This window comes from Haplochromis burtoni, unplaced genomic scaffold, assembly GCF_018398535.1.
Source record: "Haplochromis burtoni strain Fernald_Lab_line unplaced genomic scaffold, NCSU_Asbu1 Contig_53, whole genome shotgun sequence".
NCBI lineage: Eukaryota > Metazoa > Chordata > Actinopteri > Cichliformes > Cichlidae > Haplochromis > Haplochromis burtoni.
In genome coordinates this window covers 753,268-781,041 of record NW_024582414.1, presented here as the reverse complement: position 1 = coordinate 781,041, position 27,774 = coordinate 753,268, and the positions used below count along the sequence as shown (strand labels likewise).

At 42.5% G+C, this 27,774-nt stretch overlaps 1 protein-coding gene across 1 annotated transcript in view; it reads right to left on the bottom strand.

Annotated features, from left to right (window-relative positions):
- Nucleotides 1-26,570, bottom strand: part of syde2 (synapse defective 1, Rho GTPase, homolog 2 (C. elegans)) — a 49,594-nt gene extending 23,024 nt beyond the window's left edge. The window contains exons 1-4 of the mRNA XM_005923932.3: nt 24,309-26,570; nt 15,364-15,665; nt 14,614-15,010; nt 3,391-4,526 (exon numbers count right to left, since the gene is read on the bottom strand). Of these exons, the coding sequence (XP_005923994.1) occupies nt 3,391-4,526; nt 14,614-15,010; nt 15,364-15,665; nt 24,309-26,352 (3,879 nt within the window). The 5' untranslated portion in view covers nt 26,353-26,570. The remainder of the gene's footprint in view (nt 1-3,390; nt 4,527-14,613; nt 15,011-15,363; nt 15,666-24,308) is intronic.
- Between the last annotated feature and the right edge of the window lie 1,204 nt (nt 26,571-27,774).

Here is a 27,774-nt window from a genome sequence, read left to right as displayed (position 1 = left end):
CATCTGATGTTTGTAACTCGGCACCAGCGCTCTCCTTGTTATGCTGGGATTAGGCCCGGCTACAGACATACCATAATTTCTCCTACATGTGTCTGTCTGGTATGTGGCATAGCAGACCAACTGGTGTGGTTGCCCTGGAAACGTGTTAAATCAGTGGGCTGTGAATGGCGGGTTGGGTCTGGTTCCTCACAAAACACACTCGCACACACACCGCCGGCCTTTCCGGGCTCCAGCGTAGGAGCGCTATAATGTCTCCCCCATCCCTCCAGAGCAGCTATTTGTGAACTCTCCTCGTCGAGTCCAGCAGCGTTTTTCTAAACCTCACACGAGAGGGAGTGAGGAGGACAGATTAGGCAGGGATTTGGCTTTGTATGCGAGTAAACAGAAGTCACTGGGCACAATGAACAACAAGGCCATTCAGAAAAAAAAACAAAAAAACAAAAAAGCGAAGGCTCTCTCTTTGGGGCAGAGCTGAGTGCAGGCGGGGAACAGCTGTTAGCAAAAAAAGGACTTAAGAACTGTGGCCTCTGGGCAGCACAACAGGCACCACTAGCCAACCCTATATGTAGAAATGAGATCCAGAGGAAAGATGATGTCCAGGTGATGTGGAGGGTTCAGAAGCTTTTTTTCTTGGTTTAGGAATATCTTTAATATTTTAAACAACAAAGAGTTAAAGGACAGAAAGAAAAGTGCATTTAATTGACTTTACGGTATTTATGTGGGCGTATTCTCTGCATACAAAGACACACACATGATGGGAGATGACATGGGCAAAACTTAATATGCTAATTATTTTATCAGGCAGTCAGCAATCGGTAATATTTTTTTGTTTATAAAATATAAAAGTAATTGTGAAAAATACCCACTGACATTTCATGTGTGTGACATAGTATTAATCAATGTTAAGTAATACTAATAATTAAAGCACAAAAAGATCGAAACTTTCACAACAGCTTGTCGAATTCGGGATCATGATAGAGCCTGTCTCACCTATCACAGATTGTTGTGTACACCCTAGACAGATTACGAGTCTGTTACATGGCTAACACAGAGAGACACACAACCACCACTCACCCACATTTACACCTAAAAATTTTAGAAACATAAATTTTCCAAACATGCATGTCTTTGAGCTGTGGGAGGAAGCCGGCATGCCCGTAGAAGAAATATCCATGCATAGGGAGAACATGAAGTAGTAAACTTTATGCTGCTCTCATAATTGAGTCTCTTAGCCACAATAATTACAACACTTGTGTCAAAACAAAGTGTCTTAATATTTCCAGCTTCTGGGCCTCGAGTGTGGATTGAAGGAAGTATTAAGGAAGTACACAGTTAAAGACTGTTGTGTAAATTTACCATCATCCACTGAGAAAATAAAATCACTTAAAGCAAAAAAAAAAATGCTGTTAAAAGGTACATCTCAAGTTGTAGAAGGGTTTTTCTTGTCATGTCAAGTATAAAAAAGAGCTTGTCGATTCATTCATTCATTGAGAATGGAAGTCAGAAAACAGCATCAGAAAATCTTTCTCACCCTGCCTCTCACTCATGGGATCGGCCTCCACAACCCTGAATCAATAAGCAGTTAAGAACTGAATAACCAGTTAAGATAGCATAAGTAAGATTGTTGCTTATATCATCACTGCTAGATGACATAAACTGTCATTTTCGAAAAGAATCTTCATGGAACAATTACGTAATCAAGATCTATGTATGAAAGCTCCAAGGCACTGCCTTTAAAGGACAGATGAAGTCACAATGATTAAATGAAAAGTCTGTTTAAAAAAACCCTTCTGTTCTGTATAAAGGCATGCATCTGAATAGCTGCTCCTAACATGTCCCAATATCTGTGTGCATCATATATGACATGTATAAAAGCTCTTTTTAAAAACACATCCCCCTGTCTTTAAAGCACTCTGAGTGCTCCCATACATAGCATGAGTTGCAGTCTTTTCAAAACACTCACAAACAACCAGCATCTCGCAGAAGCCCAGAGGACACACAATTCTAAGAGACTTTGAGAGAAAGTCTCCATGAAGCCATTTGAAAAGGCGCAATGCTACACATCTAGCCATACGTGCTTTGGTGACACAACCTGCAAATTCCTCTGGGATCTGGTGTCATCCTCATCGTGAACTCTATCTGCCTGCAGCCTGGAGGAGCCCTTACACTTGATCTCAGACTGATAGCATGTACAAAGGCTGCTCTGCATCTTTGTGAAGAAACAAAGGCTGCAAAACAGCTGCGAGGGACAGACGACAAACACTGTCAGACTGAGTGAAGGAGAAGCAGAGACAGATATCACAGCACAGAATTACAGAGAGAATGAGGCAGTGTTTACCATCAGACTCACATCTTATATTTGTGTATACCGCACAAATATCCCTAAACCAATTTAACACTGCACTTTAACACTGTCTAACTCACAGAAAGTGAAAAGTTAAAAAAGAAGACTAAAACGAAGCTGTAGGTGATTGAGAGCTGTATTTCTCTTCCTGTTTAAATGTCAGTGCAATTCAACCACCAGTCAGGCTTTCAGACGTGTTGCTAATATGCAACCTTAAGTTTTAAGCCACAGGCTTACTGGAGATGGAGAGTAAAAAACTGTTTACTGGAGCTCAAATGAATAAATTTCTCCAATTTATTATAAATTGGAAGGTTTGCTGCTACTACTTCTGCTGTACTGCCGTAGGTGGTAGAAGACAGAGTCTAATATAATGCACAGGCACCAAAAGTTTGCCTATTGAACCTTGCATGCCCCTCTAGAGAGATCAGTCAAGAACACTCTAGAGGGGCAAGCAAGGCACTACCATTGGCCCTTGCATGCCCCTCTGGAGTGATGAGTCAAAAACAGTGGTCAGACGTTATTATTGCTGCTGTCTCAGTTCTAATTAGGAGAAACACTTCTTCCTCTTTGTGCTCTCTCTATGCTGGCTGTCAAAGGCCTCATGAACTCTCATTTCCTCTGTCACTCCTGCTATGACTACAGCAACCTCTTAACTCTGAGCCTCTTTCCCTGAATAAAAGAGCCAGTTGCCTCAGGAAGCCAGAAACTACGTGACATCATTAAGTGTGCTACGTCTCCTCTGTCCATTCAGTTCATGCCGGTTATTGAGCCTTCCTGATGGCTGCAGGGTGTGTGCTCATTTCATGGAGCTAAAAAGATGCTGTGAATGTGGAATTATTCCTCCAGCCATTCTTTCCCTCCTATTTTAAAAATTATTTCTAAAATTGGACATTACCAGCCTTATTTAAAAATAAATCTGACTCATTAGAGAAGAGGATTAGACTATATATATATATAAGCATGTTTCAAAACAGAGATATTGTACTTTTATTCTTATTTTTTTGACAAAAATTATTTGGGGAAAATGAGAACAGAATTACACTCACCTGACAGCCTCTCTTCTCGATTTCATTGATGCATTTGCTTATAAGAAGTGGTACCATCAGTCCTGAATTTTCCCTCTCCACCACTCGCCACACCTCCACACCAAACACCTGTGGCTCCCTGTCTCCATCTGGACCACCGTTCAGTGAGTTCTGCCACTGCTCCATCAGACTCAGCTTGACATAGATAACTCCACGTGGCTCCAGCTTTACCGCCAGCTGGTGGGAACGTGTCACTCTGAAGAGAGCAGGCAGTACCACTGTGCCATGGCAGCAAACACGGTTGCGTCTGGGTGTGGGCTCCCAGCTGAACACTACCAACTTCAGATGTTGGGCATTCTCCAGCTCAATGTTGAAGGTGTGGTCCATATCTAAAAAGGTCGTTCGGCAGGTGAGGAGAGCGGTTCGTGCTTTGTTAACCGAGTCCACCTGGATGGCACAGTAGACATCTCTAGAGTCAATACGTGGGGGTTTGAGGTCCTCTGCACCATAAAAATGCAGACTCATCAGTCCTGAGATGTACTGGCTGCACTTGGGCTGCTCTGAGAAGCTGTAATGACGGAAAGCATCAATGTCCAGCTCTGTGCCGTTGATTCTGGAGTTTCCAACTCCTCCTTCTGTATCCTTGCCTTTTCCTCCCTTCCCCTCTCCAGACCCATGTTTGCCAGATTTGGCCACCAGCTCTGGCGAGTCACCATCGCTGAGGTAGCCACCTTTACTGGCAGACTTTGAGCTACCACTGCTTTTCTTCTTATAAAAGCTGTGCTGTGTGGACACACTGCTATCCAGGTGGTAGCGTGAGATCACATTACGGCTAGCCTGCCCACCCCCAGATGAAGCTAACCGAGGAGGCCCTGAAGTCTGCAAGACAACCTCTGACCCGCTGCCATTTGCTTTTGGAGAATGGGCCCTCGGTTCTAGCTGACTGCTTCCATTGCTGCTGCTGTTGTTTTGGGTCCCCTTGACGCTGAGCTTACGGCTTAGCTCTGGGAGTTTCTTCATCTTCATGGAGATCTTCCTGACGGTACGTGGGGACTTGATCTTGTCTGGGAACGACCAGTTGATTGAGCTGCTCTTCTTGGCCGGGTTTGGGCTGGAGGGAGGTGAAAAGCTGGCGGTGTTGGGCAGGTCAAGACAATCTACAAAGGAAATGACAGGACAAGAGAAAATGTGATTATTCTTTCTTTGTATTTTCATGTTTATTTAGTCATTAAGGTTGTATTGGTACCATACAGGTGCAGGAATAGGGAGTGCAGAGTTTGTGTAGTATTGAAAGAAATAGACAGGTAACCATCAGTCACAAATTCTTTAGGTTACTGGTTCCCCAGGATAATTTTACTTAGATATAGACAGGAAAAAAAATATTTAAAATCAAAGGCGTGAACCATAATTTACAGGAAAGTGCTACACCCTCACAGCACATCATCAAGTGATTAGGTTTACATGAAACCCAGTAATCCAGTGACAGACACATATGGGAGGCAACGCTTCATATAAACACTTCAGCACTTTATAATACAGCTACAGTCTATATATGTAGACCCAAGCTATGTTCAAGATAATTAACGGTTATGATGAAAAGGGTTGCTGAAACGGATGTAATATTAAAAATTTTAATATCTTTCTGAGGTCTCTTTGCAATATATTGTATTAATTCAACTAACCACGATGGAAATGTTAGTGGAATCTCATTACTCTTCCAAAAGAAAGAAAAGCAGGGAAATGTCTTTCCGGAGACACCAGCTTCTTCAGGGCTGAGGTAGAATTACTCAGTCATTATTCAAGCTGGAAGATATCCATTTGGGGTTGACCTTGTAGGCAGCTCTCGCCTACCTTGATGTCTAAATGAACATGAAGATTTCTGTGTCTATAGAGTGTCTGACAACCACTGTTTAGTCTACAGGACTTAAGCTTTCATCATGATTTTCTTGTATGGCAAATAATTCAAATATTTTGGTCTATTTTGGAGAATTTGCAGTAGAATTTAAGTTCAATACGGACACAGCTGTTAAGGCTAATGTGTTACCAGTTACCATTTTTGGTCTCTTTACTTGCTATAAACTTAAACAGTTATTCCCTACCAGTCATTGGTACTAACATCAGTCGCTCTGTCTCCTCTCTCTCCTCTGGGTCTGTCTGAGCCTTCTTGGTTAAAATAGCTAACTGTATCTGAAAGAAATGCCAATGACTGACAAAAACCCCAAAAGAATTAGCTGCAGGCTCTGCTATCAGGAACTCACAACACAAGCCACCCATTTCAGATCCAGGAATCTGATTCATAGTTCATTTGAATTTTGAACACTTTCTTGTACTGACAACAGCCCATTTGTATATTCTTTCTATTGGTTTGAATTCAGGCCCCCACAGCCAAACACACTGTCATCTTCCAAGCCCCAAAAATCTACCTGGCAAAAAAACGGAACGAGCTGACACAGAGTCATCTACGATTTGAGTGATTAAAGTGGAATATGTCAAATTATGAGCATCCTGCCTAGTCTGCCCTACAGGAAGCTTGAACCTGACTTAAATAACTATTTTCTGCTTTCAGCACTCCTTTAACAAGATTTCCTCCATGGCTTACCTGCCTTTTTTAACTAAAGAGCTGATACCTCACTGCATGGGTCATGGAAGATTAAAGCTGAAACACATGATTCAGAGAAGGAATTTACTTTTTGAAGGTCTTTTGATGAGTGTTTTTAGATCTGGCCTAGATATTAAGCAACACGAGTGAATAGCTCCTCAGTGTTGGCACTGAGAAGCTATTCAACCCATTCACACTATATTGTATTGAGTTGAGACTCCTTGTTTAAGCCACTAATGTAGTTTTTGTTTTGAATGGCTAATTACTTTCTCTGAATAAACTCTGGAAACAAATAGTGATGTAAGAGACAGAACAAATATGGAGAGAGCGACAAAGTGAACAGAGGAAGAAGTAGAGAGCGCCTGATCCTGCCAACTTCACCAGTTCTATTTTTCTGAGGGAACCCGCTGTGCTATTCTGGGGTGAGGGCCCACGGGTGAAAAGAGGGAGGCAGAGGAGGTGCAACAGGATGGAGAGAAGGGTAAGATGGGGGGCAGGAGCAGGGCAGGGTGTAGCCGACAGATGAGGGACAAAGGCACCCCTTGTCCAGGCACTCCGAGGTCTAGATGGACGACTGGAAGGCTGGCAAGCCCACTGGTGAATGTACAAAATGAACACGGCTGTTCTCCCACATTCCTCATCAAACCATGTTTACACTCCTTTTAGCCCAGCTCAGTAGCCTTCCTTGTCACAGCTTCCTGCCTATAATAGACATAGAGGTGCTCTAAGATGGGAAAAAACGGGTGGAGACCACTGGTAGTGCAAATACACCAAACATCAGGGGTAGTATACAGAGAGCTTTTGGGAGGAGTTTAGAAGTGAAATTCCTCGTGAAAAAACTATTTTGTTCTCTTATAATCTGATTTACAGTGCGGATCAGATAGAGTACAACTAGAACCCGTATTGGATTGAACCCACGGGTTTTTGTATTTGGTAAACATGCATTTAATACAGACTGTACATAAACATTGAGAATTGTCACTTAATTTACAGTAAAAACAATCCTGTCTCTTGTTTAAAGTGGTAACAATACAGCCACAGGAAAACAACACATGTCAGGCAATATCCTTGCTAAAATGGGCATATGGCTATTTGTTATAAGCATATATCTGATTAAGGAAAGTAACTGTACCGTTGCTGTCCAGACAATGCTTGTACTACTAGAACCAAACATGGTATTACATTAATTATAATATTGTAGATTCTGCTAATCTCTTAGTTTGGGCAGCCTCAACATGTTCAAGTTAAGCTTGAAGGCAAAATGCACCAGCATCAAAAGATTAATATGAGAAATATCTGAGCAAGATTATATAAACAAGGATATTTTAATAGTTGTGTAGGAGCATCATGATTAGTGTTTATAATATCAGTGATTTTTAAAAGTGAAATATTGGCATTGTGTTATTAACACAGATAGCTGATATTAGCTACAGACCTTTACGCGGCATCCGTGCACACGTCTTGAGTTTTGAATTTGAATGAAAACGTTTGTTTCTAATCAAACTGTCATCCCAGTAATTATTGAACTTGTGCCAGTGCAGTAAGGACAGCTGTTGCATCATTGCTGAATTAAAACACAGGACAGTAGAAACACAGCACCCACGTTTTATGACCTACATTAGCTCATTTACCTCACTAACAAATGCATTCACCTTCTAGAGCGAGAATCATCAGCTCTCTGCTGCTGTCACATTCTTTGGATAATCAACATGGACCGAGGCAACACACACTAATCCTAAAGGTAATAACACTTGCACTGTGTGACTGTGGCACATACACACACATGAAAGCTGTGTCCTCTGTAGCCTCTGGCCTTGTGGCAGCAGCCAGCAGGGTAACGTGACACCTCACAAGCTTAGGTTCAGGGGCGATGACTTGACACCCAGCCCTCCAGGGCCATGTTCTTAGGTCAAAGGGCAAAAGGTCTGCATTCTTCTGGAGGACACCTGAGCTGGCTAACTGTGTCAACCTCCAACATTTTATCATGGACATGCACCCACCGTATTACTGTAACACAAAGCAAGAGTGCTTTCATAAAAACACGCATAAGCACATGCCTTTCCTGATCCTGCTGCCCTCGGCCACTGACACCTCTTAACAAAGCTCAGGAATTTATGGCGATGCTTTATCACAGTACTGGCACCAGACAGGTGTAAGAATAGGGAGTGTAGGGTGTGGGTGCATGCGAGGGAAAAACAGTTCATTGCCAAATACACCTGACAGCAGACATAAGATAACCAAGATGGAAATAATAGCGAGACAATATGAAGTGTCTTGCAATTAAACAATTATCAGGCAAGAATGTGAGACTGTGTATTAGCCGTGTGTGTCTGACAGTGAACATGAGAGAGACTATTTGCTCTGCATATACTCTGATAAGCCTTGGAGGGAGACAATAATCTGGAGTTCAAGATTGTAAAATTGCTGGTATTCACTTGAGTGCATGTGCCCGTACAAGCACGTCTGCCAAATGTGCATGTGTTAACTGTTGAAACAAAAAGGACCAGGTTGTGCTAACAAACAAGGGGAGTGTAAATAAACTGGTGAATGGCATACTTGTCCTGTAGTTTCTTTACCCGGTGACCGAAGCTCAGCTTTAAGCCGCTTCCTCTCCCCCTTGGCTCCAAATCATTCGGTGTTGGAAGGCCTTTCAGCGGCTGCAGGAGCAGGGCCGTTTCATTACAATGGTTACAAAACCTCTGCTAATATATCCAAGCATGCAGTCCTCCTCGCTAGCACAACATGGCCCCCTGCCAAAGCACTCCTCATGTAGCCTCACTCGCCTACTGCTGCTGGCCTTTTCTTCCTCAGCTGTAACTCAAATGACAGAGAGGCTGCTAATTCTAGTCAGCCTGCAGCCACATCGGTCTCACTACACTGCCTCGAGTGAAAAACATACTAGAAGATATGTGGTAACTGTTGACATGCAACTCCTTTTTTATCTAAAAATAGACAACAAAAAAAACCCCATGTACTGCACAGATATAGTAAATGCAGTAAAAAAATATCAAATGCTCATCACATAGGGTAAGTGAAGAACGTTACTCAGAGACCAAGTGATCTGATAGCAACGGATAACACAGCTAAAGCAAGAATGAGAGAAAGTGCCGCTGCAAGCATCAGAATTAAATTTCATTCATGGACTTAGCCACCGTGAAATGACCATTTCACTTGTGGGAGGTTTTTTTTTGAAAGTTCAATGTTAGCATTTTGGCAGCCACCATATTTTGGAAGCCTAGAAGTGACCATTATTGGAAAAGAGGGCAGAATGCTACGTTATCAACTAAAGCTAGCAACTAGAGCTGTACCATACTGTCCACAATAATGCCGTGGTTATCAATGATATGGGAACACAATGAGTTCACACTGACTGGAAGCAGCGTGCCAGCATACAATGATGATTTAGTACCTACGAAGGGAGCCACCATGATAACCTCCAACAAAGCGTGAGAGAACAAACAAATTATTACCATTTAGGACAGAAGCAGAAGAACACAGTCTTCAGTGATAGTAGCTCATTGGATAAAAAAGAATGGAAAACAGCTCTCACTTTGTTTGCCCTAATGCTACTGCTGCTTTACGATAGCTCCGGTAAGTGATAAAACATTATTCAGTGGGTTTTTTTCTTCAACATTGTCATAAATATAATTATCACAAATGTACTTGAAATATTACGATATGCTATATCTCCCACCTCTTCTAGCAAGCTTGGTTAGCATAGCCTGTATAGTTGAGTCATACACTGTGCATCCCAATTCAGGCGCTACATCCTTCACATCTGGAAGCTGCTTACAGCATAGCAAGGCAATGAAGCCTGTCCAAATTTAAAGGTTCCTTTGAATGTGGCCCACAAATAGGCCCTTATTTTCCCAGGTGGATGCACTGGGTGGATCCTTCATGGTCCACTCGATCCCAAGATTGGTAACTGTTGGGGTTTTTTAATGTTTTAAAAAAATAGCAATGGTTCAAGCAAAGTGGTCTAGAAATTCTCTTTTAAAAAGTAAGTATTGTATTTCATATCACTCAAATATCCACCAGTACAAATGTTGAAATAACAAAGAAGCGCTAAATTTTGCTAAAGGTATTGGTTATGCGAGTTGCTACTTGATGCAGTTCAGGTCCTACATGCTTTAAAATAATTTACTTTATAATGTAAGTGGTTCAAAAGCTGACTTTAATCGTACCTGGATTTAATCTTAATTTATACCAATAATACATCTTACTCAGCTAGTTTTTAAAAATTAAAATGATAGTCAAGAGGTATAGCACAGTGACTCAAATTTACATAGGTGAAGCCTAAGACAGCCACCAGCTACCATCCACCGTCTGCTGACACAAACAACCCATTTGGTCACAAACAGGAGCTGAAGTGTGAGAGAAGGTCAAACGCTACACTCAAACTAGCTATCCTGTTTAAGGAGCCTAATTATTTCATTGGACAGCACTGTGTTCATGGAGTCAGATAATTAATTATGAAGCAATACAATGAATTTATTCCTTGTGAGGATTTTTTACTTTTAATATAATATATGAGCTTTGGTTTAGACTTGTGCTTGGAAAAAAACTATCAAGATTAAGACATTACACAGGCTCTGGAAAATTGTGATGGACATTTTTGAAGTTTTGAATTTTTGTAGTTGGAAGAAAACTAATCAAGTTAGAAAGGAGTCGTAAAGCTTTATGAACTACCTTTGTGTGATTTATGACCTCCAATTTATGTATATTTAGTTACAGTATATAAAAATTCTGCTTTCACTAATGTTTTCTCCCCTAACAACAGAGACCAGAAACGTTTTCCACAGCTGCTCTGGTGCTGAAATGAAGAACAGAGCAGAAAGAGAGAGCTATGAGAAAACTATGTGACCTGAACTTCACATGTAACATCCGGCTAAGGAATCTGTTCTGGTTTTGAAGTGCGGCCCTCACAAAGTTGTTGACTTCCTCCAGACCCAACCATGCAATCGTCAGCATAGATTAGGTTCCCAGTTTCAGCTCAGAGGCGTGAGCTCTCTGTAACTTGCAACCAGGGCCAACTCTCAAACTCAACTGCCAGTGTGACCAAAACATCCCCCAGAAATAGCTCTGATCCCATTCTGAGTGCTACTCAAGTCAGATTCCCCAAACAGGCGCTAAAGGGAACAGCAGATTGGGAACACAGCAAGCTCACCACCCCCAAAGTCCATCAATCATTATTCTCCATACAAATAGAGCATTGAAATGGACAAAAAGTCACTCAATAGGCAGCACACGAGGAGTCTGGAGTGTATCCGGTGAGAGGGAAAAGAACCAGCCAGCCGAACAGAAGAAAACCATGGTCGCAAAGAGTCATCTACATCTGCACGGCTTCATTAATTCAACAGATGCCCCTATTCACACTCAATCAATGAAGGGACTGTCAAATTTCTAAACCGGCAGATAAAGTGGTGTCTGTACGGTCTCATTTTCACAATGAATTGAAAACAGAAAACAGAAAAGATGAAAAAAGTTGAGAGTGACAGAGAGGCTGGACTGAAGAAGTCTGGGGCAGCACTCTTTGATTTTTTATTTTTTTTTGTAGTTAAAACCTTTGTAAATCCTAGATCAAAGAATATATCATACCGGTAAGTGGCATGGGCACATTTAGAAAATGTGGCCAACCAACCCATTACGTGGTAACTTAAACACAAATACAGTAGATGTGATAAAAGATATGGCTCATGGTGGCGGTTATAGTGATGTTACTACCAACAAACGTGTCTTTGCTGAGGTTTAGTTAAACATATTATTACCTATAAAGAGCCACAATAACATACAAATTGCTATAACTATGTTGGAGGAGGTTTAAGCCCATTACGTCTAAGCCCTTTAAAATGTGGAGTCCAAGACCACATTTTTAATAACGCTGGGAGTGATGGGAATGGTCACAATGGTAAAGCTGAGGCTTCAAAACCGCTCTTCAAAAACCAACAGCTGATGCTACAGTAAACCCTCTTATCCAAATATAGTCTCTGTAAACTCCAGAAATAAGCAAGACAAAATGGTCAGTATTGGGATTCAGAATTCTGGACCACAAACCAATATTCAACATGATGGCGGTGATGCCAAACATTTACACACAATCTATAATAAACACTGAAAACAGGTAACAAAAAGCAACTTCAACTGGCTCCGTTCAGCAGAAAAGAAATGTGCTTACCAACACTTCTAAAGCTAGACATTTCTGCCTGTTCACAATCTTTCAGCTAAGTTGACCTGAAGGGTTTGAGAGTAATCAATCAATCTTCCGACTCTGCAAAATTGGGGAACGGCTGCAAGCAATCGACGGCAACCACATGAAAAAAGTGCCGATGCGTTTCCCTCAAAGCTATAAAATGCCAAAGTAAGTAATATGTTAATCAATATTCTTCCAGATTCAGCAGATACTTACTGATAATTGTGTGCTATAACACAGACTAATGCACTTAGCGTTTTGAGGTCAGTGATGAAGCAGGTCACTCACCCAGGAAACAATGTTTGGTCATTATCTAGGCTTATTTTGAGGAATGGAACAGTGGGTGAATTGAAGGCGAGCTGTTGCCCTTTTTGCTGCCCACCATCCCCCAACACTGCCTACCAGTTTAAAGTGGAGGAGGAGTGCGGTGTCATTCTGCAGCCCTAATGCACATAGCAATTTCTGAAGGGAGAGGAGGTTTCTAACTAAAGATGAGGAAAGACAGTGAAGCTAAACTAAAAGTCCCACTGCATCCACAATGAATAATCAACCAGTAGCGGGTGAGTGTTTCCTCTCTGATGACACGCACTCGAGCACGTTGCTCTTTTTTTGCGGCGGAGTGTGGGATGGCGTCGACGAACCCACAGGAATCAATTGCAAAGTCAACAGGCAGCAGAGAGGGAGGCAGTTCCGGAGCAGGAGGGGGGGGGGGGACAACACTGCTGTTCTCTTGTCTCGTTTTCTACTCACTGCTCCCAAACTGCATTATGGGATGTAAATGAGGAACAGGTCTTTGAATAGTAGCATGTTGCCGAACATTGGAAAAAAATCTACTGAACAATGCAGTCCGGCCTCCACTTATGTCCACTCGTCTGCTTATCCAGTTTCCTCTGTACTGCAAAATGGCACAATGGGTCTGACAACGAAAGGTGCACCAAAAAAAGAAGCTTACATTTAATTAGTGCAGCATGATTAGTGCTTTTCCTGGGCTGGTACACTGAGCCTCATTCTGATTTAATCCTAATCCTACAAGGAAAGCCTCTCAGGGCAGAGAGTTTTGCTGAGCCACATGTGATGTCAGCAAGAGCCAGGATGAAGGAGTTTATCATACGCCAATCAAAGCCTGTGTCCTTGTCAAGAGCACATTTGTTAGCCCTCACCGAGAGCTCAGCGTCTCAGTGATCATGGCTTTAACTCTTAAAAAGCTGGCGTAGCCGTGGAGGGAAAAGTTTCTGCTGAGCTTGTTAAGACACCTTCGCCCCTGCTGTGGAACTGTTGCTGAGAACGCTAAAGCTGAAGCATTAGATTTCCAAACCCAAAGCATTTAGCCTGTCTTTGTGCTCACACAGCTAGAAAAAAATGGCTGTTGCGTGCCACAGAAAAGAGTTGTTAAAAGTTGTAATTATAGGCTCAGCTCAAGATGTGCCAATTGGTTGAAACTACCATGTTGCCACATCACAGAGAACAAAAAGTCGGAAGTTAGAAAAAACAGACCGGGGCTTATTAAGAGACAGGGAGCCGTGTGCTGGCTGTCATCATCATGTCGTCGCTGTAGAGCAGAGTTGTCAATGACTTTCAAACACACGAGTAAATAAAAAGCGCAGCAAGTGAAAAAGACAGAAGGCTATGATTCATTCATATCTGCAAATAAATCTTTAGGTCTTGAATTTGTTTTCTGTAGGAGAGGTGTTTCAATGAGCCATAATATACAAATTTCACAGTGTGTGTGTGTGTATTAGCTGGAATAACAAGTAAATTGATATTCTTTCCTCTCAGGAATGAATTAGCCAGAAGGAATGAATTCCTCTGTCTGTCTAAGTTTAACTTATGAGGGACACTGATGTGCAGCGATGAGATTTGACAGCCGTGGCTCCTGTCTGCGCCGATCAAAAGAGAAAGAAGAAGAAACTCTCCTTGTCTGGCTCCTTATTACAAACTTTTGACTTATGTTAATTGAAAACTGGAGATTTTAAAACCTTGAGTTGACAATTTAGATGAAAGGTTGCAGCGCTAAATTCAATTTAATCACTTTAACCTATTTGTGATCTTGACCAGTTGGTATGAAATGAACTTAAATAGGATTTTGAGAGGAATTTCAGATTGCCTCTCTTAGTGCACCTTTTTTTAAAATTACACACTCCAGCACTTATAGATGATATAAGAATTTCTATTTGTAAGCAGAGCCTTTACAGAGCTGGGAAAAATGTTGAGCTTAAAAAAGTCTGTTTATCTGTTGACTGGTAACATTGTCAACACTAACTTTGATTAGTGCTCAAGGTGTGCACAACTGCAAAAATCTGCCGAGAGAAACTGGCAAAGCGACAAAGAGTGTAATTGCCCTTCAAGCATCAACCACAGAAAATTGGTAGGGAACAAGTGAGTAAAGAAGCTGATGAAAAGCAGGAAGTGAAGTTAGAATGTGGGAAGGTGTGGGTGTCTTTTTTTTCTGCCTTACCTGTGGGTCTGCTGCTGGAAGGCCCCCCCTCCTCCTGAGGTTTGCACGCGAACATCTGCCTGTGCGCATGTAGTACCTCTGTGGAATGCACAGCATTCCCCTGACTTGCATCTCCTGAACCGCCACCGAGGCTTTCCACGAGGGCCTCTGGCCCACCACAGCTGGATCCATCTAGGGACTTGCCACCATGAACCAAATCAGTCCCTTTGCTGGACCCCCTCTGGGGTTCAGCTCGAGGAGGGGCGGTCAGCCCTCGGGAACGTTGATCAGAATTGTTTTGCTCATCTTCCTCAGGTATGGGATTGTACCAAATTTCCCCTTCGTCATCTGCATCGTTTTCCTCAGCTGGGTCCATGCTATGAGGGTGAGGAGACACTTTTGCCGGACTAACGCTGACCTAAAACGACACATTTTCTTGTTAAACTTTGCCAGAAAACTGCTGGTTGCATTTCTGCATTAGTATAAGACTTAATGGGAAATTAGGCTTATTTATCTAGTTAGCTCAACTTAGAATAAACTTTGGAAGCATCTAGCTACACAGTTTCAGATTCTCAGATTACCTTATTATATCATTTGTGGGTTTATGACACATTATCTTTGGGACTATTTCTTTGTTTGTAGCCTTAAATGAATTCGGATAGAGCCAGGCTAGCTGTATTCCCCAGTTTCTGTGTTTTTAGCTAAGCTAACTGGCCAACTTTTGCTTGATCTATAGCTCATCCTTTTAAAAAGAGAGACCTCGAGGCTAACCTGCGGCAGCTGCAGGCGAACCGGCCTAGGGGGTGCTCCCCTTGAGGGCCTCAGATGGTCTGGGGAGGGACTAGGAGAAGGAAGTGGCTGATGGAAACCCTGGCTGCCCTCCTCGTCGGCTCCCAGCATTCCCTGAAGCTCATCCTTAGTGCACTGATTCTTCCCAAGTGAGCTCTGCTGCAACCAGTTGCGCTTCTTGGAGACAGTGATGGTGGTGAGCTGTGGCCTCCATGATGAACTCTCGTTGGTCCTGCCCGCCTCTCGGCTATTAGCACAGGAGGTCTGGACATTCTCAATGAAAGCTGAGGGAAGCAAGAGTGAAGAGAGTTACAGCCCCATGCCAGCAGACAACTAATTTTCATCCTGATCACTATCATTTAAGTAATTTCTTAACTGCATTGAATTACAGGAACTGATCTCAGGCTGTTCATGTCGTGACAAGATGAAGAAAACATCTGTATCAAAAAACCACAGGTGAGGAAATGTGATATTTTACTATAAGCTTTTAGATTTCATCTCGTCTCTCTCTCTCGTCTGTGTTTTGAAGCCACATCTTTGATTTGTCTCGTTTGATTTCTCTGCTTTATGACTTTTGGACGGACCATCGTTAAATAGCTTTTACACCCAAAGTCAAACTTTCAATCACACCACCACAATCCCCTGCAGCACCTCAGCTTTTTTAACCTCATCTTTAGGATCCTAGTTCATGTGAGCTTCAAGAACGTGTGGGTTCTGAATTCAAAAAGGAGATGGAAAGATGTGATAATTGCTGGTGTTACAGCTGTGAAAATAAAGAGGACAGGACGTGTGGAGAGGCTGATGGTGATATGTGCACAGTGTAAAAAAGCCAAATAATAGAGAGATGACTCAGTGCCTCGATGGCCCAAAGAAAGGAACAAAGGAGCTACTGCAAGAAAGTTTTCTCCAAGCAATCAAAAAACACCTTTGCCTGTAAATCAAATGCCACGCTTTTATTTTTACAAAGGTTGCTAGCAGATGCAGCCGGAGAAAAACAACTTGTGCGCATGTGTGTGTGCATGTGTGTGTGTGACAGGGAGAGTGAGGTGCTGAGGGCAGGGTCTTGCTTGAACTTGTACAGCAGACTCGTGTAAAAGACTGTTTTGATCATCAGCAGCTAGCAGACGAGCCCCTCCGCATGCTATAATGACAACATCTCTTTTCCTCAAGGAAATACATTTCCATGCATGTCAGGCTATCCGGTAAATTATAGACTTGAGAACATTTTCACTTTACAAAATTGACTTTAACAGTATATACACACTTGACTGTAGTATAAATATCATCTAAGAGAGGACATTAAAATCACATGCCATAACTTCTACTTGGTAAACAAAGTTTTTCATGCTCATTATTATTATTATCATTGTTAACAAACTTGACATTAGGACAAAGACACAGCATTTGCTTTTCCCTGGAAGTCGACCAGGATCTCTGAACAGTGTCTCCCGCCTTTCCAGTGATCTACGCCATTATAAAGCAATTGTTGTCCCATAAACATCAATTATGTAGTTCCTCTCACCAAGAAAAAAGTGGGAGAAATAACAACTTGGAGAAAACCAATCACATCGCTCTCTCTTCTCTTTCATTTCAATTAAAAGTGGCCCCCAACCCCCGGGTACTGGTCCGTAAAATGTTTGGTACTGGGCCACGAGAGGAGGCCCTCTCTCGGGCCACCGGTTTATTAAAAAAACGTTATTTTTTAATAACAATAAAAATAACATTTTTTATTTTTTTAAATCGTTTTTATCATTAACTCGATTTCCCTGGGTTTTTTCCCGTGTTATGTATAAATCAATAAATCTTTGTTTTTTTTGGTACCGGTTGGTTTTATTTTGTTGTATTTATCCGTGACACCTTAAAGGCAGGTCTGTGAAAATATTGTCAGACAAAAGACGGTCCGTAGTGCAAAAAGGATTGGGGACCGCTGCTATAGGATGTAAAGTTTTTGTAGTTTTTTTATTACTGTGTCTGGAACAGCAACATGTTTGCGTTAGCCTGGTTTGGACTCTTTAAGGGCCTGAAGTTTAGTAGTTCTAGCCTGTGCTGACTGCCAGGAGAAAGACAAAAGTGTACTAAGCTAGTGGTGATGCACTGAGCCCCACGAGTTAATGCGTAGACCTAAGCAGCCAGCCTCTACTAATCTGCTATGGTTTATATTAAGATGTTATGGCAGTTCCTTATTACCCTTTCAACTGAGCCTGCAAGAAGTCTTTTTACTTATATTTGGAAATTTATGAGGGGAAACCTTTTAGAAAGTACACTACAATGAAGGCACCGACTGTAAGCTATAGTTTACAAAGGCGTGGTCTTCAAAAAGGATTTTTTAGCACCACGAGATGTTCAAAACATCAGCCTCTTAAGGCTACAATTGTTAGTTCGCATGAAAAACTTTAAATTGACCAGATGAATTTCAAAAAATGGGAATACACACATAGAATGTAGGAAAAGCAAGAAAAGGATTACTGGTGTGGAAAAGACATGATATGAGATGGGAGGAACATTTTGGCAGAATGGAGGAACGATTATAACGACCAATCCAAAGCTGCACAGCTCACTGTGTGCTCAACCTGGTACCGTAAGACTACAGAGAGGTGAGACAGTTGTGCACAAAGATTTTGTCAGCATGCCATCTTCTTTAAGGGGTCTTTCATAACTGGAAGAGGAAGCGAGTTCTGACATGAACAGCATTCCAGACCACAGCTCCAGATTTACAGCCAGGCTGCTGTCTCCTCGCACTGTCACACTCCTTCACATGAGTAACACCTCGCCCTGGCAAACAGCAGCCTGCTGCGTTGACTTAATAAGTGAGACTTTAGCCATTTTCACTCTTGTCACTCTTGCCTGCCTTTTCCTCGCAACTTTTTTACACCAGCATTTCAGTATTTGAACTGCAGAACATTCAGTCTTGATATTAAACACACAAAGGAACTTGTGGGTCTGCCTTCCTTGAATGACAATCTTCATACCACGATTACACTTAGGGTGCCAAATGAGTCAAAAACATATCAAAATGAACAGAAAACGTTTGTTTTTCTGATGGAACAAGAGATGCAAGGATGCATCTAATTTTAGGAATTAGCATTTCTACCACAATATCCTCAGATTTGTCTGCAAAATTTGCCTGCAAAATTACAGAGAAGGTTAGCAGCATTAAGCTGTTTCTATACTTTGTACCTACTGCTATATAGAAAATAAGCTTTATATTTTTAGCTGTTTGTTTGCCATTACTTTTGTTTTAATGTTCATGCTCGATAAATGGGCTATTACTGTTAACTGCATCCATAAATAAGCCATTCCTCATGATGACTGGGTCTTGAGCTTAATGTCCTTTATCTCTGTACTGAACTATGAAAAAAACACTATCATCGTTAGCCGTTATTCTCCTCCTGAAGCAAGAATGTTACCAAACCTTATGACAACCACCCTGAAGGTGACCACTGGCCGTGGGTTATTAATCGCTAGAGGAGTCTTGGCCAGGCTTACCAACTGCTTTTTGAGGAGTCTTGGCCAGGCTTACCAACTGCTTTTTGAGTCGTGCTAGAAGCAACTGAAATAACCATCATACTACTACATAACGCATTATGAAACAACAAAACAGCAGCTTCATCTTTCACCAACATTTTACAGCCTTCTGTTACAGAGTACAAATTAACAGACCTGGAAAATAATTCTTAGTTTAAAGTCTGTTTATTCAAAGTAAGGTAGGGAAAGATTTTTTGTCTTGTGAAAATTAGCATTAGTGAATAAGCCCCTTTCACTCATTCCCACTTACATTGCCACATAAAGCAAGACAGCCTTCCAGAAAAACAGCTCTTTTCCTCTAGTAGCACACAGTTGCAAAATATTTCCATACCAGAGCTAACACAGCCTGTCTGCCTCTGCCATCATTGTGTGTAGATAATGTATTCATTGTAAGGCAAAAAAAAAATCACACCTCTGACCTGAAAGTGACAGATGGTACACGGGTGCATGTCTGTGGGTGGAAATTAAGAGAAAAGGAGAGGTGGTGCATGCACTGAAAGGAGTGTCGTGTTTGTCTGAGGTGCTACAAGGAATGCACCTTCCTAAGGAAAAAAGAAAAATCTTATTTATTTGATGGGTTGCTGTGGACCTGTGCCATATGAGCCTGACAGTAGACCCAATTATATTCATGCCTAAATCTTCTGAGTGGCTGAATCATTTCTCTAAGACAAAGCGCTTGATCCACTTTCCCATAGGCTGTTCTTTTATTCCCTAAATTCCTTCTTTATAGAGGCTCCTCTTTTGATATGTGCAAAACACACCAGCTAGTTCTCGCCTCCATACAGACAAAACTTTGTTGTGAATACAGTTTCAGAGCCTCCTTCAGAGGGAATCTTTTGCGGTGTGCCATAGATTACTGCTGACCTTCATTCATATGCTAATGATGATTCTTGGTGTAGATTTTTCTTTTTACAGGCAGGCAGCGCTGAGATCATCCAGGGTTGCATCACATGTCAACACTTGTATCCTGCTGAGGTGTCCTGGCATCGTAGCCTGTTCCTAATGCCACTTCCACTTCGGTATGCTGGCTTGAAATCCAAAATCTTTTCTATGTAGTGCTTGTTTTCCTGTCTTATTGCTTCTGTTTAAAAGAAAAACTGATCAAATGCCCCCGAGGAAGGACGCTGTAAGATAATTACCCAATTAAGCTTGAAACACTTGCAATCCTAAGACAAGTCCCTAAAAGTAAGCGAAAGGCCTTTCAGGAAAGCTCTTCAGCCCTTAAGCTGCCACCTAATTATTACAATCTACACCAATCAGCCACAACATTAAAACCACCTGCCTCTTTGTGTAGGTCCCCCATTCTGTCACCTAAACTGGGGTTTCTCAAACCTTCAGGAGCAGGAAGCCCTTGTACAGAAGAACATTTTCAAAGGCCCCTACATAAAAGTAGAGCCTGATTTATTGGCAAGCCGATATCTCTTGTTATTACCATTTATAACAACCAATAAATAGATATTTAAAAAGTAATGAAATGACACTAGAAACACCGTTGTTATGACTGTTGAGGTTGCTTGTTCTCCGATATAAGCAGAGGCAGGCAGATTGTAAACCATTAAAAAAAAAATAACAACACATGACAGATGTTAGGGAAATTTGTTCGTTGTTTGTGTTTCTGAAAAAAAATCTCAGCTGATATATTGGTACATCCTATTTTTAAAATACCACGGAAAAATATCATCAAATATCATGAATCAGGTTAAAACTTCTATATCAGTTGGTGCTCTACATAAAAGCCTTTAACATTCTTCAACCTAAATACTTCAGACACATCGTGTCACGTTAAATGTCTGCCCTTCTCTTGGCAAGCTCACTCTAGAAAAATAGATTTTCAGTCTTAATTTCAGGTTTCTACTAGCCCAAAGAAAACCTGGCTAGAAGTTAACAACCCACAACATTTACCAGAGATCTGTAGTCATTCTCTGTCAATATTATGGTATCATCTGTTATCTGGCCTTGAATGAACCTCAGTTTGACTGCTGTTGTGCTTCACAGGCAATCAACAGATTGTTATGTCGCTGATAACCTGCAGTTGGACTGACCGTGCCTGGTAGAAAGACTTTAACGTAGCCCAACAACGTACAGGTTAACATAACATTTCAAAATCCTCCCCATGAATGCCAGGGACCAAAGATGTCCATTGCATTGAAACAGTATGATCAATGGCATTTATTTCAAATGTCATTAGTTTTAATTTTCACTGTAGTTAGTATTGTTTAGCTGTGATCATCCTCATCTTAATGTTTGCCCCACCTCTGCAGCAGATACCGTCATCTGACTCACACAACTCATAAAATCATCCAGGAATGAACCCAGATGCCTCAAGTTTCTCCTTCATCACCTGATCTGTCTTTAGAGCTACCATCTTCCATAAATCTGTCCACGTACAGACACCAGACAAGACAAATCACTGTGAAAAACCCAGCAGCTCTGTAACAAGGTTTCTGGCATAATGCAGAAACCAAACGCCGCATCGTTCTGACATGACTTGACAGCAGTCGAGTAATATTATATTACACCTGCACTCCCATCTAAGCTTTGGAGTTAGGAATTCAGGTTAAGCAATGCTAAACAGTATACCTAGTTCACAGCATATTAAATGTGATGCTTGACATGTTATTCTTTTAAAGAACAGTTCTGGAGTTAAGGAAATGTTGGTCTCAAATGTTATTGTGAACAGTCTCATGTTAATGCTAAAGGTAATGACATTGCAGTTAGCATAGCTTAGGACAGGAACAAAGGGAAAACAGCTAGCATGAATCTGCCCATCCACAGTTCACTTACCAGCATCACTTAAGCTCACTGATTAAAACATTACATCTGTTCATTTGTTTACTCTGTACACTGTGCATTTATTAAATTATCACATCAGAAAACCTGATGAAAAACAAGATATCGCTTAGCATATCTCATAGCCTACTCTTATAGACCTTACATAACATTGATTACTGGGATTTACAGGTGCTTGTAGGCAGATTTTGTACATGAGAGTCAGACTAGCTGTTTTCACTAAATGCATTAAGCTAAGCTAAGCAAACTACCTGCTGATTGCAGCTTCATATTTGAACTTGTTATATTTTTCTGCTTGGGAAAAATATGACAAGTTGGTGAGTGTTGGAGGTTACTGACTGCATCCAGGAGAAATTGGTGGATAAGAGGCTGCTGCACCATGATTGCTTTGGTTGCTAGCATATTGCCATGGTCACCCATAGTTTATGTGGGAGACAACACTTGCAGTTTACTTTATGAACTACAGTAAAAGTTGAAAAAATACAACACAAACTGGAAACAGAACAGTCACCTTCAAAGTAAACTGCCATCAACCTTCAAAACCAGTCAGGAAATTCACATTTTTCCCTTGCAACAAGTGGTTGCCAGATAGTTGGGGACTGGTTTCCACACACGTGTGACCGGGGACTTAGAAACACTTGACTCAAATGAACAGAAGGCTTAAAAAGAAGTAAAAAAAAATAAACAGTCTGCCTCCCAGGAGTGAATCTTCTCTATTTGTGTTATCTATGGCTCAGTCTCAATATCAGCTTTGACTGACACACCACTCCTGAGCTCAGTTCTGGCCAAAACATGACACCTGGATACTGAATGCCTGCCGGCACACCTGCTGCTCCACTGCAACTAAACACAACAAAACTATAAATCCTCACACTGCAAATACAAACATGCACACTCACAGCATAGATGTGCAAATGCATGCTTGTGTGCACAATATCGCACACCCACACATAAGGAGTGACACACAATAATGGACACTTTTCTTATACAAGAGTAATTAAAGGACAAGTCAGGACAAAAATAAATTAGCTATAGTGTAATTCAGACAGTATTTTTGTGCTACGATTTTAGGCTGAGGTTTAATTTCCAAATAATACTCACAGGGGAGGAACTGGTCTATTTTTAGAAAGTCAGAAATACATAAATAATTCCACGAACCAAGGATTACCAATGAATTCAATTAAGAGCTTTAGGCCAAAAAAAGCATTTAACAGGAACTTTGCAGCTTTGGCATCTCTTTCTTTCTTTCTTTTGTTTTTTTAAATGGGTCTTTGTATGGTGTGGAGGCCCACAAGGGCAAGATAAGCTCACGGCTGACCTTAATAAATATTTAATCACTCTTCATTTTGTTCATTCATGGTGGCGAATTAAGTGACACAATGCAAACATGTTAAACAACAGGAATGGCATTCTAAATATTCAATCCAAGGTCTCTTTAAAATGCAAGTTACCATGGAGCTGTCCAAAGCAAATGACTGGGGAGGAAGGCAAGATGACAGCCCAGGCCCCCTTACTCTAAAACAAACACACACACACACACACACACCACTACCACAGAAAATAACTGCAGTCGCTTCTCTCCTGCTTTTGGATTCCTCTGGCCACAGCTGTGGAAAAGTTCAGTTGGGAAAGCTGAACAAAATGGGGAAAATATGAGATTTGGGTGAACGGGTGCATGGAAACTAACATCTACAAAAGCTCTGACTTTATTTTTTAACTAAATGACCAGAGAGGAAAGAGCTGTAAAGTTGGAGCTATGCTAAGCCGACAGAGGAGCGGCCTCACGGATCACACACTATTTCTAGCAGTCCGGCACACTGACAGTCAACACCACCCAGCACACATGGCACATCATCGTCTTACTATGGTAAACACTGTCAGAGACACACACACGCACATTTCACAGGCAGGCATGCTGGAACACATGCGCCGCAACATAGGAAACTACCACAGGAGGCAAAAAATAGAGGAGAAATTAAAAGGCATGGGCATGTTTTTGATCCATAGAGCACATCCTGTGCTGCTAAATGCCAATAAAAGCTTACCACACAGACACTTTCTGATTAATCTGGCATTTGATTGCATGAGGGGTGATGACAACACGTGTCACCCGGTAACGGTTGTTTTATGATACAGATGTTTTCTCTGTCATCTAAGCACAATCAGAAAATCATTTGATATGTTCATAATCAGATAATCAAATGTCATTCCAGTCAATAGACACACACACACACACACAAATCCCACCACCAACACCACTAACAATGCTCTACCAGGAGTGAGTTAGTTGTTACTGAACTACGCTGTGAGTAATCCGACCTACGGCCTGATGTGCTATTAATCTGGTGTTAAAATGCACCTAAATTAGTGTGAAGGATAGAAGCCCACCACCGATTAGAGTCTTAAAAAATAAAAAGGAAAGCAAGAGGTCTGAGGTGTCTCGTCCCTTTGCTTTGCATCCAGAAGAGGAGGAGTGCGGGATGGACCGCCACCAGAAGGAGTATACTATGAGTGGAGGAGGATGATAATTATCAGAAGGGAGGAAGGAAGGTGAGAGTTGTCTGTTTTAGAGGATCCACGGGAGTTGAGGCCATGCCGTGTAGCCGTCCTACCTGGCTGCTGCTGCTGCTGTTGTGACTTGGCCTTGACAGATTTACCCGCTCGGCTGGATGTCTGGGTCCCCGGTTTACAGCCTCCTGGGTTAACCTGAGGACAGGACCGGTCCTGGCTCTGGCCTCCACCACGGGGCAAAGATGAGCCTTCAATGCGCTGCTTCATTTCAGAAGACAGCATGCGGCCTTTGTGCATCCACTCTTGCATCTTGTTGACAGTGACACCATGACCTTTGTTGGCCGAGTTGGCCACCTGTGTCTGGAGTTCAGTCAGCTCCTGCTTGTTGTCGTGACCCTGATGTGTTGCCGTCTCGGTGTTGCTGTCTGAGGAACTTGTGATGCTGTTGATGGAGCCACTGCTCTCATTCAGCTTCCCGTCCCGTTCTTCTTCAACGCCATCATCTTGCAGCAGCTCCTCATTGCTGACGGCACTGCAGAAAATCCGAGATTCAGACAGCTCACCCGCTCCTGTGCCTCCTTCACCTGGTTCAGCTTCTTGATCATCACAGATTTCAGCACTTTGCGTTCCACAAGCCTGAACACTCTCTGAGAAGGCATCCTGGTACCTAATCTCTCCATCACTTGTAGAGCGTGACAAAGTAGGTTTTTTGGTGAAAGACAAGTTTGCCATGCTCTTACTCTTCAGCCTGCCTTTAAGTCCTACCTCTACAATCCCAGTGAGACAAAGCAGCAGTGAGTCGGTGTCTGACACCTGCTGAGGGCTTTGGTCCTCTCCTGACGACCAAGAGTCACTGTCCCTGTTTTTCAAAGACAACCTGGAGCACAGGCTGTCCCTGGACGGGCTGCTACACGATGAGGTAGCCTGCTGCTCGGTTACACCACCGATCTGCTGGACATCCATGTTGATATCATTCATAGCATTGATAAGAAGGTAATAAGCCTCTTTCAGCTGGTTCCTAAGCCTGTCTGTTTCCTGAGCACTGTTACTATCACCAGCCTGTCCTTTATCCTGACCAGGCTGGGTGAGCTCTACAGTCTCTGCTCTCTCACCGTCAGTCATTGGTCTGATTGTTTCGTAGAAGGGCAGAATTTCATTATCGTAGTAATCGTCATCTTCGCTGTCTAAAGGGTATGTGAGTGAGGGCTCTGTGGCGCACAGGGATGCCATGTTCACGTCGCATATTTCTAACTCAGTGGGGAAAAAAGTGGGACTCAGTAGACCACCTCTAACGTCCCCGGCATAGTCAGGATCGTAGCTCTCAATATTTCTGATTACGGCGTTTTCTTCGGTGTTCTTTAACATGCGGTTTGGGCACACGCGTGCGTAATTTCGTGCGTTTGTCTCCAAAGTCGGTCTGCTGTCAAAACTCCAGTTGGCATTGCTTTCACGCACGGCCAAAACAGTCCCTACCATGTGCCGGGAGCACTCTCTGTCTTTGGGCTCTCTAACCTCACCATCAGCTCCTTTAAACTGGCCCTCTGATGGTCTCCCATCCCCTACATGCGCCTGTACCTGCGTTCTGCTTAAAACTGGATTTGAACTGTCCCCAAACCCGATTGAATCTCCGACCGAAATGCAGTGTTTTCTCTGCACATGCGGTCCAGGGAGTGGAACACCCGCGGTGACTCTGTCAGCGGACCTGTGCCCCGGTTTTCTCCTATCACCCTCCCAAAAAGCATCCCCCCCAAACGGCAAGTCTCTTTGAAGTGGGACCCCCAGGAGCTCCTCATTAACCCGGACCCTGCCCCCGCGGCTTCGCTCTCGGGGACGTGAGCCGGCCAACTGCGCTGCTCGACTCTGCGCTACTGCTATAACCCCGTCTGTCTGCACCACAGCGCCGTCAATATAATTCTCGTACGTACTCATTCTCTCTGGCATGCAATCCAGATCTGCGAACAAGACTATGGAGCGAGCCTCATCGGAGTCTCGCTGCGTTTGCAAAACTTTTTCTTTACCTTCTCGGCCCCCATTCACCGCAGCGGCAGCAGCAGAAGAGCCGTATCCACCGCCGACCGTCGCTCCTTTCCTGGATTTCTTCCCCCGGAGTTTCGCTAGTAAAGTCCTCCGCAGAGGATCAGCCATTCCTTTCCTTTGCCCCCCCACCCCTCCCCCGTCCCCCACTAGTTAATTCCTCCCGGTTTCTTTTTGCGCAGTTGCTCCAAAAAGAAAGGATCGAGTGGGTTCTCCTTTGCTCGCCGCGGTCAAAGCTCGCCGGGCGGACGGGCTCCTCTCCATTCTCCACTGTCACCTCGGCTCTGTCGACCCACTCACTCCAGGCTCACTTCGCTCAACTGCACCACCTCTCTCTCTCTCTCTCCCTCCCCTCGCTTGCTGCCACACGCACACACGCACGCACACGCTTTGGCTCTTCCTTTCTCTCTAGCGCCTCACCTCACCCTTTCCTCATGTTTGCATCTCAAGTATTTGAAGCATTTTTCTTAGCTTTAAGTTCAAGTAGACGAGGCTTACCTTGAACGTGATTTATCCGAAGAATGTTATATGGATGCTTTTTTGTGGGGTTTTGTGTGTGTGCGTGTTTTTTGTTTTATCCAGATGGAGTATCCAATCCAAATACACACAAGAGGGGTTCACTGGTGAGTCTAAATTGCCTAGAGGTGTGAAGCTATGTATCCGTCTGTGTTATCTCTGAAACACACTCGCAACCACACCGGCAAACACTCCAATCCAGTCCCACTGCATGGCTTTGGATAATGTGAAGCAGGGCATACATTTTGGACTTTTAACTATACTTTATTAAGTTTTAGAGCTTACATTCAAACTCAGAGTTTAAGTAAGTAATAGAAAAACAGAAAGAAATCCTGTCTTTTCAACGTCTACTTTAGAAAATTGGGGGAAGGGATTTAGCAAGAAAAGAAAATTGTTTTTGATTAACAAAAGATTTATGTTTTCAAATTGCAAGACAGTCTGGGCAAAATTCCAGAACATAGTAGTAGAACATAGAAAACACATTGGATATTTGCACTGAGACTACTTTAAGAAAAAATTGTGTCATTTTCAATTTAACCCTCCTGTTATGTTGGTTTCCAGGAACACCAATTATGCTCCTGGGTTAATTTGACCCGGGGCAAATTTACTCATCCAAAAGTGTCAGAAACACTGGCATTGATTATTTTACAATTTTCTTTTATAATTTTGATTTTTTTGTTTTGTTTTCTGTAGTGATGCAGATGACATGTGACATCTCTTCTGTTCTGGGTCAATCTGACCAGCAACATAACAGGAGGGTTAATGGCAGCAACGAACGGGGAAGTTGGGACGGGGTAGCAAAGGCTGGAGAGTAAGAGGTGTTAAAAAGAAACAAATGGAGGAGCATATTGCAGCTATTTAGATTAACAGTCCACAGTTCAGTGACTGGGTATAAAAAGAGCATCTCATAGAGGCAGTTTCTCAGAAGTAAAGATGAGTGGAGGCTCAACAATCTGCAAAAAACTGTTTCTACAAAGAATAATGTTCTTTAGATTATAATTGTTTGTATCCTGTGTG